The sequence below is a fragment of the Aspergillus pseudonomiae genome (genome assembly GCF_009193645.1).
Source record: "Aspergillus pseudonomiae strain CBS 119388 unplaced genomic scaffold BDV37scaffold_39, whole genome shotgun sequence".
In the NCBI taxonomy this organism is placed as follows: Eukaryota; Fungi; Ascomycota; class Eurotiomycetes; order Eurotiales; family Aspergillaceae; genus Aspergillus; species Aspergillus pseudonomiae.
Window position 1 is genome coordinate 1 of NW_022476031.1, and position 13,572 is coordinate 13,572.

The 13,572-nt window shown below is 54.1% G+C and overlaps 7 protein-coding genes across 7 annotated transcripts; 2 read left to right on the forward strand and 5 right to left on the reverse strand.

Annotated features, from left to right (window-relative positions):
• BDV37DRAFT_250037 (Homogentisate 1,2-dioxygenase) lies at positions 1 to 2,206 on the reverse strand (the record flags this gene model as incomplete). Its single annotated transcript, XM_032082151.1, has 7 exons — positions 1,537 to 2,206; positions 1,462 to 1,484; positions 1,222 to 1,396; positions 572 to 1,174; positions 335 to 497; positions 148 to 270; positions 1 to 57 (listed from the first exon to the last, which is right to left on the reverse strand). Coding segments are annotated over exons 1-7 (1,264 nt in total), but the record flags the coding sequence as incomplete, so codon positions are not given.
• A 205-nt stretch (positions 2,207 to 2,411) lies between these two features.
• On the reverse strand, positions 2,412 to 4,961 carry BDV37DRAFT_294384 (uncharacterized protein; the record flags this gene model as incomplete). The annotated part of the gene is made up of 3 exons (XM_032089616.1): positions 3,856 to 4,961; positions 2,520 to 3,787; positions 2,412 to 2,468 (listed from the first exon to the last, which is right to left on the reverse strand). Exons 1-3 carry the CDS (start codon positions 4,625 to 4,627, stop codon positions 2,412 to 2,414), a joined length of 2,097 nt encoding a protein of 698 aa, XP_031940748.1. The 5' UTR covers positions 4,628 to 4,961.
• Positions 4,962 to 5,511: 550 nt separating this feature from the next.
• BDV37DRAFT_283669 (major facilitator superfamily domain-containing protein) lies at positions 5,512 to 7,364 on the forward strand (the record flags this gene model as incomplete). Its single annotated transcript, XM_032087340.1, has 5 exons — positions 5,512 to 6,249; positions 6,299 to 6,434; positions 6,484 to 6,846; positions 6,902 to 7,003; positions 7,057 to 7,364. The coding sequence occupies 5 exons, from the start codon at positions 5,512 to 5,514 to the stop codon at positions 7,362 to 7,364; spliced, it is 1,647 nt and encodes a 548-aa protein (XP_031940749.1).
• A 618-nt stretch (positions 7,365 to 7,982) lies between these two features.
• On the reverse strand, positions 7,983 to 9,084 carry BDV37DRAFT_294388 (uncharacterized protein; the record flags this gene model as incomplete). The annotated part of the gene is made up of 2 exons (XM_032089617.1): positions 8,862 to 9,084; positions 7,983 to 8,794 (listed from the first exon to the last, which is right to left on the reverse strand). Exons 1-2 carry the CDS (start codon positions 8,938 to 8,940, stop codon positions 7,983 to 7,985), a joined length of 891 nt encoding a protein of 296 aa, XP_031940750.1. The 5' UTR covers positions 8,941 to 9,084.
• Positions 9,085 to 9,488: 404 nt separating this feature from the next.
• Positions 9,489 to 10,385, reverse strand: BDV37DRAFT_294390 (SDR family oxidoreductase; the record flags this gene model as incomplete). Its single annotated transcript, XM_032089618.1, has 1 exon — positions 9,489 to 10,385. One exon carries the CDS (start codon positions 10,383 to 10,385, stop codon positions 9,489 to 9,491), a length of 897 nt encoding a protein of 298 aa, XP_031940751.1.
• Positions 10,386 to 10,672: 287 nt separating this feature from the next.
• On the reverse strand, positions 10,673 to 11,635 carry BDV37DRAFT_294391 (alpha/beta hydrolase; the record flags this gene model as incomplete). Its single annotated transcript, XM_032089619.1, has 1 exon — positions 10,673 to 11,635. The coding sequence occupies one exon, from the start codon at positions 11,633 to 11,635 to the stop codon at positions 10,673 to 10,675; it is 963 nt and encodes a 320-aa protein (XP_031940752.1).
• Positions 11,636 to 12,223: 588 nt separating this feature from the next.
• On the forward strand, positions 12,224 to 13,499 carry BDV37DRAFT_294392 (uncharacterized protein; the record flags this gene model as incomplete). The annotated part of the gene is made up of 6 exons (XM_032089620.1): positions 12,224 to 12,408; positions 12,474 to 12,585; positions 12,642 to 12,684; positions 12,737 to 12,832; positions 12,883 to 13,272; positions 13,324 to 13,499. 6 exons carry the CDS (start codon positions 12,224 to 12,226, stop codon positions 13,497 to 13,499), a joined length of 1,002 nt encoding a protein of 333 aa, XP_031940753.1.
• Between the last annotated feature and the right edge of the window lie 73 nt (positions 13,500 to 13,572).

Here is a 13,572-nt window from a genome sequence, read left to right on the forward strand (position 1 = left end):
GTGGTGGGGCCTCGGAGGCTGCTTTGAATTCTTCGTAGGCGACGCCGTGGGGGACCACTTTTTCTCTGAGGTTAGTGGGGGTGTCTCGTTTTTTTATTATTTTCTTTTCTTTTTCCTTTTCTCTTGGGTGTGGGGAGAATGACTTACTGCCGCATTCGAAGGAGATACTGCCCGGTTTGAAGGCGTCCGAGCGGCCGCCGTAGTCGCCGTAGACGAGGCCCATGAGCTCTGAGGCGGCGTTGCGGTGGTAGTAGGGTGGGCGGTAGGTGTCTTCATCACCCGGTTAGTTAGTATAGATTTCATGTTATGTTAAGACAGAAGGGGGGATGCATACTGGATGCGACGTCCCAGCGGGGGGAGAAGATGAGGAAGTCGGCGAGAGGGGCCGTCGGGTCGCGGGATTTCGCGGTCAGGACGCAGAAGATGGAGGGATCGATGTGGTCGACGGAGATCGAGCCGACGTTGACGAACTTCGTCATGTCGTATTTGTAGGGGACCTTGTTGCGATTGTTAGCCCGCCATCGCATGAAAGGGTGTTCCACTTGTAAGCCAAGTAAGCGACGCGACGTACATAGTTACCGTGCCAGGCCACAACGTCGAACGGGCTGTGGTTCTGCGCGCTGGCGAAGAACTTGCCCCCGAGCTTGTACACGATTTCCCACGGCTCCTGGCGAATCTCATACTTGGCCACTGGGGTGAGGAAGTCGCGCGTGTTGGCGAGGCCGTTGGCGCCCAGCGGGCCCAGTTCGGGGAGCTCATAGCAAGAGCCCCAGATTTCGAGGATGTAGCCGCGAGAAGGCCCGTCGGGAACCTCGACGCGGAAGCGGATGCCGCGGGGGATCACGACGATCTCACCCGGTTGGACGAAAAGTGGACCGAATTCGGTCTGGATGTCCAGAGCTCCCTGCTGGGGGACGATGAGCATCTCGCCGTCGGAATTCACAAAGGCTTTCTGGGTCATGCTGGTGTTTGCGGTGTAGACGTGAGTGGCGAGGCCCTCGCGGAGAGTCGGGTCTCCCGATCCAGCGACGGTCTTCAGACCGGTGACGAAGTCCACCGGCTCGTCGGAGGGGATATCGAACGGATGCCATGCCAGCTGGGTGGGGGAGACGTGGACCCGCGGGTTCAAGGGCAAGAAAGTGGCCTCTGTGTCGGGGTTGTCTGGGAGGTTGGTCTAGGCGGGTTAGCCAGATGGCCCTTTATGTAGTCGAATTCACATACAAATCCTTGATGAGCCACCGCTGGACGAGCACGGTATAGCCAGGCCTTCTTGTTGGCATGTCTCGGGGCCACAAAAGCAGTGGCTGTTACCTGCTCTGCGTACAAACCAAAGCGCACATTACGAGGACTGTTCTGTCCGTGGGGAATCGTTCCGGGCACAGCCTCGGAGATAAATCTGCTCGATGTAACGCACCGACATTAGCGGATTGAGCCCCTCATGTGAAGGAACTGATGGCATACGCGTTACCAAATCCAGCTTGATACTATTGAGGGTTAGATTATCATCACAACAGAGGGACAATGAACATCGCATACCTCATAAGGGTCGTTTCGGCGGGTGGAAAAGGAGGGGATTTCACCGTCCTTCTGTGTCTCCGCCCAGTGGAAGATCTTCTGATATTCCTGGGGGTCGGAGAGATTACCTGCGGAGCCCATGTTGAATGTCAATTAATGCGGGCTTAGGTTGAAGGGAAAGAGAGTGTTTCGCGGTATACAGGTAGATACGGTTTCGCTGTCAAGAAACGATACAGAGTACACCAGGGGGCGGCAGCTCTCATATACTGATCATTGTGGGGTCGCATCTCGTCCAGAAGGACACGAGAAGGATCATATTGCAAGACCGAACCCCACATTCTGAGGCCAAGTGTATGGCGTGGTGTACACTCGATCAGAGTTGTCCTCTACTGTGTACAGTTCGGCAGATCAGGGAGGCCTTTTGTTGCCGAGCCTTTCTTCCGGGGGCAAGTGGAGACACCCAACAGATCGTCTGCACAGGAGATCCAACCTCCACACATTCGATGTGAGGCCTTTGGTGACCCCACATGACTCAGGTCTGAGTAACGGTGGGGAGTCTTGTCTGAATTCCACTCAACGGGATTGAAGGTATGCCTCATTGCCGAAACATCGAACTGAGGGGAAAGAGCACAGATACAAGGGAAGACAGCAGGAAAGCAAGTCGTAGGGTGGATTGCGGTATCAGGCCGACCATTACGTTACGCATTGAACACGGTGTACACAATATGCAGAGATGGCTATAATATCACGAACTAAGCGCAGGCTTGCGTCAGATGGTGGATTCATCACACCCCGAATTAGGGCCCTGCGCAATCACATGCTACACCAAACCAATAGCAGCAGCAATTATCATGTGGGCCGCAAGAAACAATTATCAGGGCAAAACAAGAAAAAAATCACTGAAGAAAAGCCACAGCCTTGTTGAGCTGATCTACGATCTTGTCGCGATATGCCTAAATAATAGTGAGCATGGGGTCAACTTCAGATCCAAGAAAAACACTTACCGCAGCTAAGGTCCAATTCCCAGCAGCAATAGCCTTCGTTAATCCAGGGAAAGGCTTCGTCTGGAAGTAATACGGGGCAGGCTGAATGATAAGATGGTAGTCCCTATCACCCAAAGGAAGATCTGGATCACCGAGGAGACGCTCGAAATTAGTGTATATGTGATTGACTGACTGGACCTGAGCCAGAAGGCTATCGTTCAAAGGATGCTGTTGCTGCACTTGGTCGGCAAGCGAGTCGCTATGGGCGTCAAACGCTGCCGAAGCCTGCGCGAAATCATCGACCACTGCCTTCAGCGACGACAGATCGAGGTGTGACGACAGGTTTGCTGTTGAGCTGAGTGATTCGAGGCCGTCCTGGAAGACAGACGCATACGCCTGGACGCGGTAGGGCAGAATCGCCTCATCTGCAAGAGATGTTGCCAGCTGTAACCAGATTTTGGTGGTCGCCAAATGGTGCTCAAAGCCGGGATCTCCGTATTGTTCCATCCAGGAATATGTGTCAAATAGCGAATGGTAGGGGAAAACAGCATCTTTTGGCCCACGCGAGAAGCCAAAGTCCGCAACTGAAAATGCATACTCCTGGAAAGGCATTGCGTCTCCGCCGCTACCCAGACCGAGCTCATCCCCCCAAGCTTCTAGGACAGTTTGTACACTGCTGCCTTCCTTTGTGGGCGCTTGCACTTGGCCGGTAGCATTGTGCATCGCCTGTGCCAACAGTGGGCTCCCTTGAGCATGAAACTTGGTGCCTGCGCCCGCAACGACCACATTCAAATACGCAGCCACGCTACCGTTCAGCTGGGACTTATTTTCACGGAGCCATGGGCGCGACCCCACCTGGCCTACCTCTTCTCCCTCCCAACTGGCGAGGATGATGGTTCGCAACGGCTGCCAACCTTTTTTCAGGGCCGTTACGAGACTTCGTGCCACTTCATTGAGGGCCGCAGACCCACTGTTTCCATCTCCAGCACCTGGACCCCAGGCGTCACGGTGATTTCCAAGCACAATCACCTCCTCTGGAAAGGCGCATCCGGGGATGGTCCCAATAACATCATGGATAGGGCCGACCCAGTGACGCGCTTTATTAATCACGTTCAAGACAACGTTCTCCGGTGAAGGCCCGACATTGTACGTAACGTTGTGCGAAGTGAGTCCACCTCCTTGCCATCGGTCATTGAAATCTGCTGCCAGGGGACCATGGCCATTGAGGGCCTGCAGCATCGGGATCGCATCGGCGTACGAAATGGGCATGGCGGGAATCTCACCAGGCGCTGCACACAAGTGGTTAGAGCAATCAGATCTTCCAACGCAAGCTCACAAGGATCCTGAGAAGACCTACAGCAAGCCCCAACTGTTCCTCGCTCGATCAAAGAAGGGGGCCGGGCGGGCCCATCCGGAAATGCCTTATATCCATTTTCTACAATAATCTCGCCATCCATTTGAGGATCAGGGTAGATAAGCATCCCCGCGAGGCCCCTCTTTGTGGCGACTTTTTCCTGGGTTGCGCGGTGATACGGCAGATTGTACTTTTTCAAGACGGCGGATTCATACGTCGACTTGATCACAGCGATCTTTCCCGTGATGTTGATCCCCGCGCCCACCAAATCATCGTAATCCTCTTGCGTTCCGTAGTTTGCGAATATATACTGCGCGGTGATATTGCCCTCCCCGGCACACCCGAAGAAGGCCGGAATAAAAGGGGGCTGCCCATCGCCCGGCTCGGGGGCGTTGTCCTCAATCAGCGGCGCCTCATATACTACTGGATCTCCCTCGCGTGCCGTGTCAAGCAGCGCGACTCGATGTTCGTTGTTCAGAGTCAGGTTGGTGCTATAGGATTTCACGCTTGTGTTGGGGAGGCCAATGGCATTCCACAACTCCTGGGTCCACAGCGCCTGCTGGAGGCCCTGTCCTGCTACATGCGACCCGTTGGTATAGTAGCGAACTGATTCGCGGATTTTCTCAGCATCAGGGACGGACTGTAAAAGATTGTGAACCGCGGTCGACGAAAGATTTTGTCTGCTCTTGCACTCCTGGAAGCCACTGGTGTCTAACCGACTGCCATAGACACCAGAAACAGCCAGGAACAAGGTAGCCAGGCCCGTCCAAGGCATGCTTCCTCGGTTGGGAAAATAAGATTAGAGGGAACGGGGGCTACGACGTGAAAGATGTTGCTGCGAACCAGAGAGAAATCTAGGCCCCGCGGCAATCATATATAAACCATATTCACGCTTAAACTATTGAACTATTCAACCCTTGATACCTCGCTAACAATGTGCTAACCCTGAAGAATGCCAAGATCCCGGCACGTCTCAGCGATAAGTGAGTGTGAACTGATAAACCACTTCCGAGGAGACTGACCACGGCGGACTCGATCGAGATTCCGGACATTGGAGGATCAGTTGGATTCTAATACACGATATATGAGCCACATTAAGTCTATCTCCGGAGTATAAGTTCGAATGACCTACCACTTACCATGGTCGATATCCTCCAGAGTCAAATATATTTACCGCTTTAATAATTCACTCATGCAGTACTGCACCGTGTTGCGGAATTGAATCTTTAGTTACCGTAGCCCTAAACTACTCCTACTTTTAGATACTGGAACTACTAACCCCTAGCTTTGAGCTATAAACTTAGTATTATAGAAAGGAATAGTAAATTCTATAGCGCAGAGTACGACTACTATACGATGGATAAAGTGCGTAGCTTAATGTAAACCGTAAAGCGCTGGGTAACAAATCTCTCTTCTCCGGGCCCTTGCGTCCGCCGTCGATAGGATCCCTTATCACGGTCTCCGACACAACACTGCAAGGGGGAGGTTTAAAATCATGAGCATGCATGTCTGGGCTGGCTCCATTTCTCAGCCACAAGGGATCACGCCCGAGCACGTAATTTCAATGATAAAAGGAAAAACAGTGGGTTTCGCTCTCGATAAAGCTGCTTGAGACACACGGGGCAATTGCACAGCAACGGTCTGCTTCTGTTTTTAGAAATGGCGCCTCCGTCGAATTCTCAATGGGCCGACGCCGAGAGAGAGATTGAAGAAACCCCTTTGCTCAAAGATTCCAAAGATCACCAATCTCACATTCTCCCGCGGAAGCAACTCCTTGTTATATTTCCCGCCCTGGCTCTGATCCATTTTACCTCGTTTCTGGATCAAACAGCGCTATCGACTTCCTTGCCTGCCATCGCAGCCGGCCTAAACACCGGCTCGTCCATCTCATGGGTCAGTGCCAGTTTCCTCACGACGAGTACCAGCATCCAGCTGATCAACGGCCGGCTGTCCGACATCTTCGGTCGCAAAACATGCCTCCTGGGTGCGTTGACAATCATGGCGCTGGGCAACCTGCTGGGCGGGTGGTCCCAGACACCCGCGCAATTGTATGCAACTCGAGCGTTGAGCGGCCTCGGCGCCGGCGCTCTCAATGCGTTAGTGCAAATCGCCATTTCTGATATCACGACCCTGGCGCAACGCGGATACTATTTTGGCATTCTGGGCGTTGCAGTGGCGCTGGGGAATGGGCTTGGGCCGGTCGTGGGCGGCGTGCTCACGGAGAAAGCTTCCTGGCGCTGGGCATTTTGGTTCGTGTGTCCGCTGGCCGTGGCGGCAGCCACATATTTCGGTCTTGTGTTCCCATCGTCCGGCATGTCCGACGATGTCCGGACGAAGCTGCGCAGAGTGGATTGGTTCGGGGTTTTCACGAGCATGATGGCCATTGTGCTGATCCTGGTACGTGCGACAGCGCGGCGACATCGCAAGAAATTAACTCGGCTTGTAGATCCCTGTCTCGCAGGGGGGCACCGCGATTCCATGGGACTCCCCTATCATCATTGCGATGCTCACGCTCGGAGCGGCGCTCTTCGGGCTCTTTCTGATCGGAGAGTGGCGATGGGTCGAACTGCCGCTTTTGCCCAGTATGCCGTCCATCCTCGTAGGTTCCATCTCGCATGCTGACTGGCCAAGTGCGCGTATTCAAGTATAACTACTCCACGAACATCCTGCTGTTCGCGAACATCGTCATCGGCTGGGTCTTCTGGGGCAATCTCTTCTATATCCCGCTGTACTTCCAGAACGTCCGCGGATGGAGCCCGGGGACATCTGGTTCCTTGATCCTGCCGATGGTGATTGCGCACGGCATCACCTCGGGGCTGAGCGGGCTCATCATCTCGTGGACAGGTAGGTACAAGGTCGTCATCAGCACCGGCGTTGGCATGTGGATGCTGGCAGCAGCGGCCAAGTCGTTCTACACACGGCAGACCGCACTGTGGATTCTGGAGCTAGGAGGGATCTTTGAAGGCATCGGGGTGGGATGCTCCTTTCAGCCCGGTATACACACCTTACCTCTCCTCTACAACATGCCCAGACTAACACAAGCCCACAGTCATGGTCGGCCTCCTCGCGGGGTCCGACAAAAGCGACCGTGCCGTGGTAACAGGGTTCCGCAACTTCATCCGCGACATGGGCGGCTCTATCGGCGTAACAGGTACTGCTTTTTCCTCAACTTCCACCCTCTTTCACAGCTAACAAAAGAGGTAGTATCCGGGGCGATCCTCAACAACGTCCTCCACAATGATCTCAAGGGACGGTTCAGCGACGCCCTCATTTCCAAGATCACGTCTTCCGCCTTCGCCTCGCGCGATCTCAACCTCACTGATGAGGACTGGGAGTTGATCTCTGATGCATACATGCACGGACTACGGGCTGTCTTTAGCGTGTTTGCGGTCTTGATCTTGCTGTTTTTCGCGCTGATATTGTGCATCAAGGATTATGGACTAGCTGGCAGAGCGTGCGTTGAGAGCGAGGAACATGCTGACGAGGAGATATACCCTGAGTACACTGATTAGAGGCTTGACGTATGGGGTATTGGTAACATGCAACCTGTTTACGACCTGCTGGTTTAATGCTTTGCTGGTTTGAGTATGGTTTGGATTTGTTATATCTTGATGCTGAATGACTTGCGACTTGTGTCAAGGGTAAGAAGATCATGATCAGGGCCATATCACGTCATATTCATTGTTCACATAGAGTTATATAGATATCGTCATGGGCAAGAACTTTGAAACAGTATTCTTCGCTCCGCCCGTACAGGAGTAGGCTTTTAGAGTAGTGACAATGAATAAGAGTTGCACCTAGTCTAAATTCAATCATCACTAAGAATACCATTCACCTCTTGAAGAAAAACACAGAGTGTGAGCCTGAGACAAGGCCAGCAGTAGAAGTCTATTTCACGTCCCTCCAGAAGGTGAACCTCACTCTATATACCAACAAGCTACACATAATAAACCCAACGGACTTCCCGACAGTCATTCAATTCACAAACCCCACGCGATGCAGCAATATAGATCTACCAAAGTCACACTCTAAGAATAACCAGCAATCGGAAGAAAAGAAAAATTAGCATATAAGAGAGCAAAAGCAATGCAAAGATCATCAATCGTAAACCCCCCAGAATATCCACCGCTCTAGTCCAGGCCAAACGGCCTAGCATCCCATCTCACGCGTTTCAAATGTCTCCGGGGATCCTTCACCTGATTACGTCCATGCAGCCACCGCCTGTTATCCATGATCACGATGGAGCCGCGCGGCATCATCTCCGCGGTGAGCTGCACGACCTCAGACTGCGCCTGTGGGCCCAGCAAGACAGACTTGAGCTCCTCAAGCGCCAGTCCCGCCTCGCCCGTCAAGGGCGTGAAGATATCCTCTCTGAAGCGGAGCGCCAGGCTCCCAGATGCCGGGTCCGGGGAGAGCAGACTCCCGACGATGGACTCGTCCTTGTTTTCTGTTTTCCGGAACTCCGGCGGCACGGTAATCAGGTAGTCCTTCTTCTGGAGGGCAGCTCGTGTCGACTCCGAGAGGAGCTTGAGGAGATTGTCGACTTTCAGCACGGAGAGCGTGCCGCCGCCGCATTGGTCCGGGTGCAGGACTTGCAGGGCGAAGAACCGCGGCGGTGAGGCCTCGTAGCTGCAGTCGGTGTGCCATGGGAACTCGTTCATGGTTTCTGATCGGGCCTGGTGGTCCGGACATTGGAAGACCGTTTGGCTGGGCCGGATATCCCAGTACCAGCCGCGGTGCGCGGAGTGCGTGATGGGTAGGCCGTGGCCGTGCCATTTGTGCAGCCCTTGGATGAGACTGGTGAGGTAGTGGGAGTCGTTGTCGTCGAAGTTGAGGCTGATTTTCAGAACGCCAGCGTCCTGGAGGTGGCGTTGCACGCTGCCAACGTGCAGCTGGTCTTGGGCTGAATCAAGCCTCGGCGCTTGAAGGTATGGGACATTGGCTAGGCCTTCCGTTAGCTAAAATAACCTAATCAAGGATAAACTATGACTAGAAAAAAGCTTACTTACCTAACGGCGAAAGCGCAGGAGCCGGCCGTATCGTCGTCCCCACTGCACCGTGGTACGCTCTGGTTAAGGTACGCAGCATCTTGAACGACTCGATGATGTGTGGTATATCTCCTAATGAGTCTCGATGGGCTTCATGTGCGAACAAGCTATATAAGTTATTTCAACCACCTGAATACCTATCTCACGCAATTCCGTTCCGCCTCATCCCTTGCTTCATGCTGCCGATTCCTTCTTGACGGCCTACGTGTACCTCGTCCATCCACAGGGTCGGAATGGCTTGGCATAATGACGGGTGTCATGAAAAATGCCCCAAGATAACTGCAGAATGTCTTGGACTAGTCTTATCCGTGGCGCATGTGACCGTTGTGGTGGTTCTGCGTGAGCTGAAAAGGGGTGAGAGACGAAGCAAGGGGGAAATGATTAGATTTTGATAATGGAATAAACTTGCGCAGATCGAACGTTCTTGAATACGACTTTACATTCGGTATGTACATGAGATCATCTCCCGACGAACCAATGTCTGACATGTACCTCCAGAATGCTCCAAAGTGGTATGTGCTCTTGTCAATCCAATCTACACTGTCATGTATGTACAAGACCCATCACCTCCCTACGTCAGGCTCCCCATCAGAACTGGTTCTCAGGGCTTATCAACCGCTGGCCGACCTCCCCATACGTGCCCTCCACCTCGGTGATCGTCGTACCTTGCACCCAGAAGCCCTTGCCGTTGGCCCAGCTCGTCGGTGACGCCGCGGCCGCTGCGATGGCCCATGCCACATCCTCCGGCGAGCTCTTGAGCGTGTTGGCTGACGTGGTAGCCTCCAGCCCTTCCACCATGGAGGTCAGCGTGAGCCACGGCGCGATCCAGGAAATGGCGACGTTCGCTCGCGTAACCTCCTCGATCAGGGCGGTGCTGCGGACCAGGCCCAAGACCGCATGTTTGCTGGCGGTATAGAGCGGCTGCGAAGGCACAGGGACGTAGGATCCAGCGGAGCCAACGACGACGATGCGGCCGCCCGCTTCTCTCTGCTTCATATGGTGGATGGCTAATTTGAGACCAAACACGACGGAGTTGACGTTGACGTCAAAGAGCTGCGTTGACGGGCGCTGGAGCTTTCCTTCCTTGGTTTCATCCGCCAAATAATTGTACCGCGCTTGGCTATTTAGCTGTGCGTGTCGCTCGGGGTCTTGCGTCTGAAGCAGTGTGATTTCGGGGTTGATAGCGGCGTTGCACACGACGAGCTCAATGGGCCCGACGGTGTCGATGACCCACTGGAACAAGGCGATCTGCTGATCCCAGTCGCTCACGTCGCAGGTCTTGTATGTGGCTTGTCCGCCGATGGCCTCCACGGCACTCTTTAGTGCATCCTCGTGCAAATCCACAAGCACCACGCGGGCCCCGTGGCGGGCTAAGAGACCGGCCGTGGCAAATCCGATGCCACGTGCGGCGCCGGTAACAATAGCTACTTTGTTGGAGACATTCTCCGTGAGAGCGTCAGCGGTTGGTCGAGAGATGGTCGTCATGCTGGTTAGTACTAGTAGTGCGATTCGTGTAGAAGGTGAGGGAACCGCGAATGAGGGCCATATCGAGTACTTATGCCAATGCTACGAACGTTGGCCCACTTCGCCCTGCGTATTCGATACGCAGGGAACCTCGGCTAAGCCTTTCAAGAAAAAGTATAGCCGTTTTCATTTGTAAAGGATATCCAGATGTCTACGGAGTATCTGATGGCCAGAATCCACTAGTCCACACTACGAAACTATAATCCATATCTCGATTCTCCACACGTACCAACCACACCATTCGCCCCTCAGAGTTCCCTAATCGCTCTGAAGCGATTCTCCATGGCCCTCCTTGAGAAGCTCGCCAAGGGCGCTAACCCCTCAAACCCATGCGGCAGCCCGGGATACAGATGAAACTCGACGGGGATGCCCGCCTTCACAAACCGCAGCGCATACTCCGTATCCTCCTGCACAAAAATATCCAGCTGTCCACAGTCCATATACACAGGTGGCAAGCCTTCTATAGATTCCGCCCTCGCCGGCGCCGCATACTGCGCAACCCGCTCCGTCCCCACATCCTTCCCCAGATACGCCGTCCAGCCCGTGACGTTGTCTTGTGGTGTCCAGAAGGCCATATCCCCCGCATGGTCCATGGCCGCCGGCCGGTCATCAAGCATGGGATACACGAGGATCTGCTTAGCGAGGGGCGGCGCGAGCCCCCGGTCGCGCGCCATCAAGGCCAGACCCGCCGCCAACCCAGCCCCGGCACTCTCGCCCATAACGGCTATGCGATGGGCATCGATCGACAGCTCCTCCGCGTGTGCGTATACCCACTGCAGAGCAGTCCAGCTGTCTTCGATCGGAATCGGATACGGGTGTTCCGGGGCTAGCCGATAGTCGATGCTCAGGATTTGCACCCCAGACCCGGCGGCGTACCCAACCAGCATGCCCTCCATTTCCTCGGCCGATAGCGAAATGAACCCGCCTCCGTGCGTGTGCACCACGGCGGGCGCTTTCACGTCCACGTCCGGCCCGCGCTTCTTGCGGTAGTGGTGGATGGGGACTTTGAAATCGCCCGACGGGGTCGGGGCGTAGTGGACGAGGTGCTCCATATCATCCGGGAGGACTGTCTTCGGGGCGTTCTTGGTAATAGCCGCCATCATGTTTCTTCTGGCCGCGACATCGTGGACGGCCGGTTTGGGCAGTTGGCCAAGCTGCTGCAGGACGGGACCTGCGACTTCGGCAAATTCGGGGTCGAGTTGGAGAGGCATTATGTTTCTCTCTGGGTGGGGGGTGCAATGTAACGCAAAATGAGAGATTTAGTGAGAGAGTGGTGCCAGCATTAGGGATCTACAGGGATTATTAGTACTGCTACGTTGGTATAGGCCGTCCGCCTATGCAGGCGCATGCCCGTTGTTTCTTCACGGAAAGACCAGTCATCCGAACCGAATGTCCCTTTTCCATCGGGGTGCGACGAATCCTTCTGTCCGGAGGGCAAAGAGATGTCGGTAGAATGCGAAACTCCCGGGCTCCGGGGATGATCCACTGTGGAGCTTCTATCAAAATGTGGGGACACGAGCGGCGGTGTCCTTTTAGGAAGTTGACAGCGACGTGGATAATCCACGTTGTGAAGAATGCATCGACTATGAATAAGCGTTGGGGATGTAACGAGTATAGAGTATGTAGATCAGGGACTATCGAGCAAGAATACTAAGGACTATAGAGTAAGTAGACTGAGGACTATAGAACAGGGGCATGGAGTCAAATAATCCATGGCAACCCTCAGATGGAAGATCCAGTCTCAGTGGCACCACTGCTCTGTTTAACCTCGTATTCCATATTGCCAAGCAATACTAACTATGGGCGCCATTCCCTCTTTCGATGAACTGCCCTCCGTGCCAGGACATCCTCAGAGCAAGTGCTCCTGGGGCATTTTCGACGAGAATGGTCAAAAAGACCTCTACGGAACGTTGAACTTCATCACGCCAGACGTCGTGAAAACCGCTGCCACTGAGATCCATCAGGGTCTCTCTGTCTCCCTCAAGTGCGTTACAATGCTCGACTATGTGACAGGTTCATGCTAGGACATAGACACTGATATAAGTTTAGCTGGTCGCTAGGGGGTATCAAGAGTAAGGGACACTTTCGCAAACATCTTTCCCGTCGCGTGGTCAGACTGGACGATCCCGCAACTGGGCAAGGCTTTGGATTTGATGATGAGGTATGGGGACCCGACTTTCTACTCTGCTATCAGTGGAGATATCTGATAGACTATAGGTGGATTTCAACACCCAAGGAAGTAGCCAGTGGGACAGTCTTTGTACGTTATCTCTCGTGCCCCTGACTATACTACGCTAATGAAAAACATCAAGGCCACTTCCAGCACCTCCCCTCCGGTCTATCCTACAATGGGTTCAAACCGACGGTCGAAGCCCTCGAAGCAAACAACGGCCTCCCAACCCTAGATCGTAAGCGCGACCTCTTCCCAATCGCCAACCCACTATCTAAACCAACGCAGACTGGCACGCCCGCGGTGGTCTCACCGGCCGAGGCGTCCTGATTGACTTCACATCCTACGCCGCCGCAAAAGGAATCCAATACTCCCCCTTCTCCGGTTTCCGCATCAGCGCCGCAGACATCGAAGCAGTCGCAGCCCACCAAGGCACCACCTTCGAAAAGGGCGATATCCTGATCATCCGATTCGGGGTAACAGAGGCACTGGGACAAATGAGCGGGGACGAGCAATCAGCCGCCATGGCGCCAGTGCGATGCTGTGGAATCGAAGGAACCGAAGATATGGCACGTTGGCTCTGGACCAGACAATTCGCTGCCGTCGCGTGTGATAATGTAGCCGTGGAGGCTATGCCCCCGATTGTGGATGGGGTAGAGCGACCGCCCACCGAGCTTGGTGAGTGTGATCTAACTTATGGAATCCGTGTCTAGTGGCTAATTGGAGTAGTGCTGCACCAATGGTGTCTTGGTTTGCTTGGAATGCCGCTCGGGGAGCTGTGGGACCTGAAGGCCCTGGCTGAGGAGTGTAAGAAGGCTGGGAGGTATAGCTTTTTCTTGACCTCGGCGCCGCTGAATGTGCCTGGTGCTGTTGGAAGTCCGCCGAATGCGCTGGCTATTTTGTAACTTTCGTGGTAGGCCATGTCCAATCATAGATAGACAGAAAGAGCAACAGAGATCCATTATATGGGGTCTACGA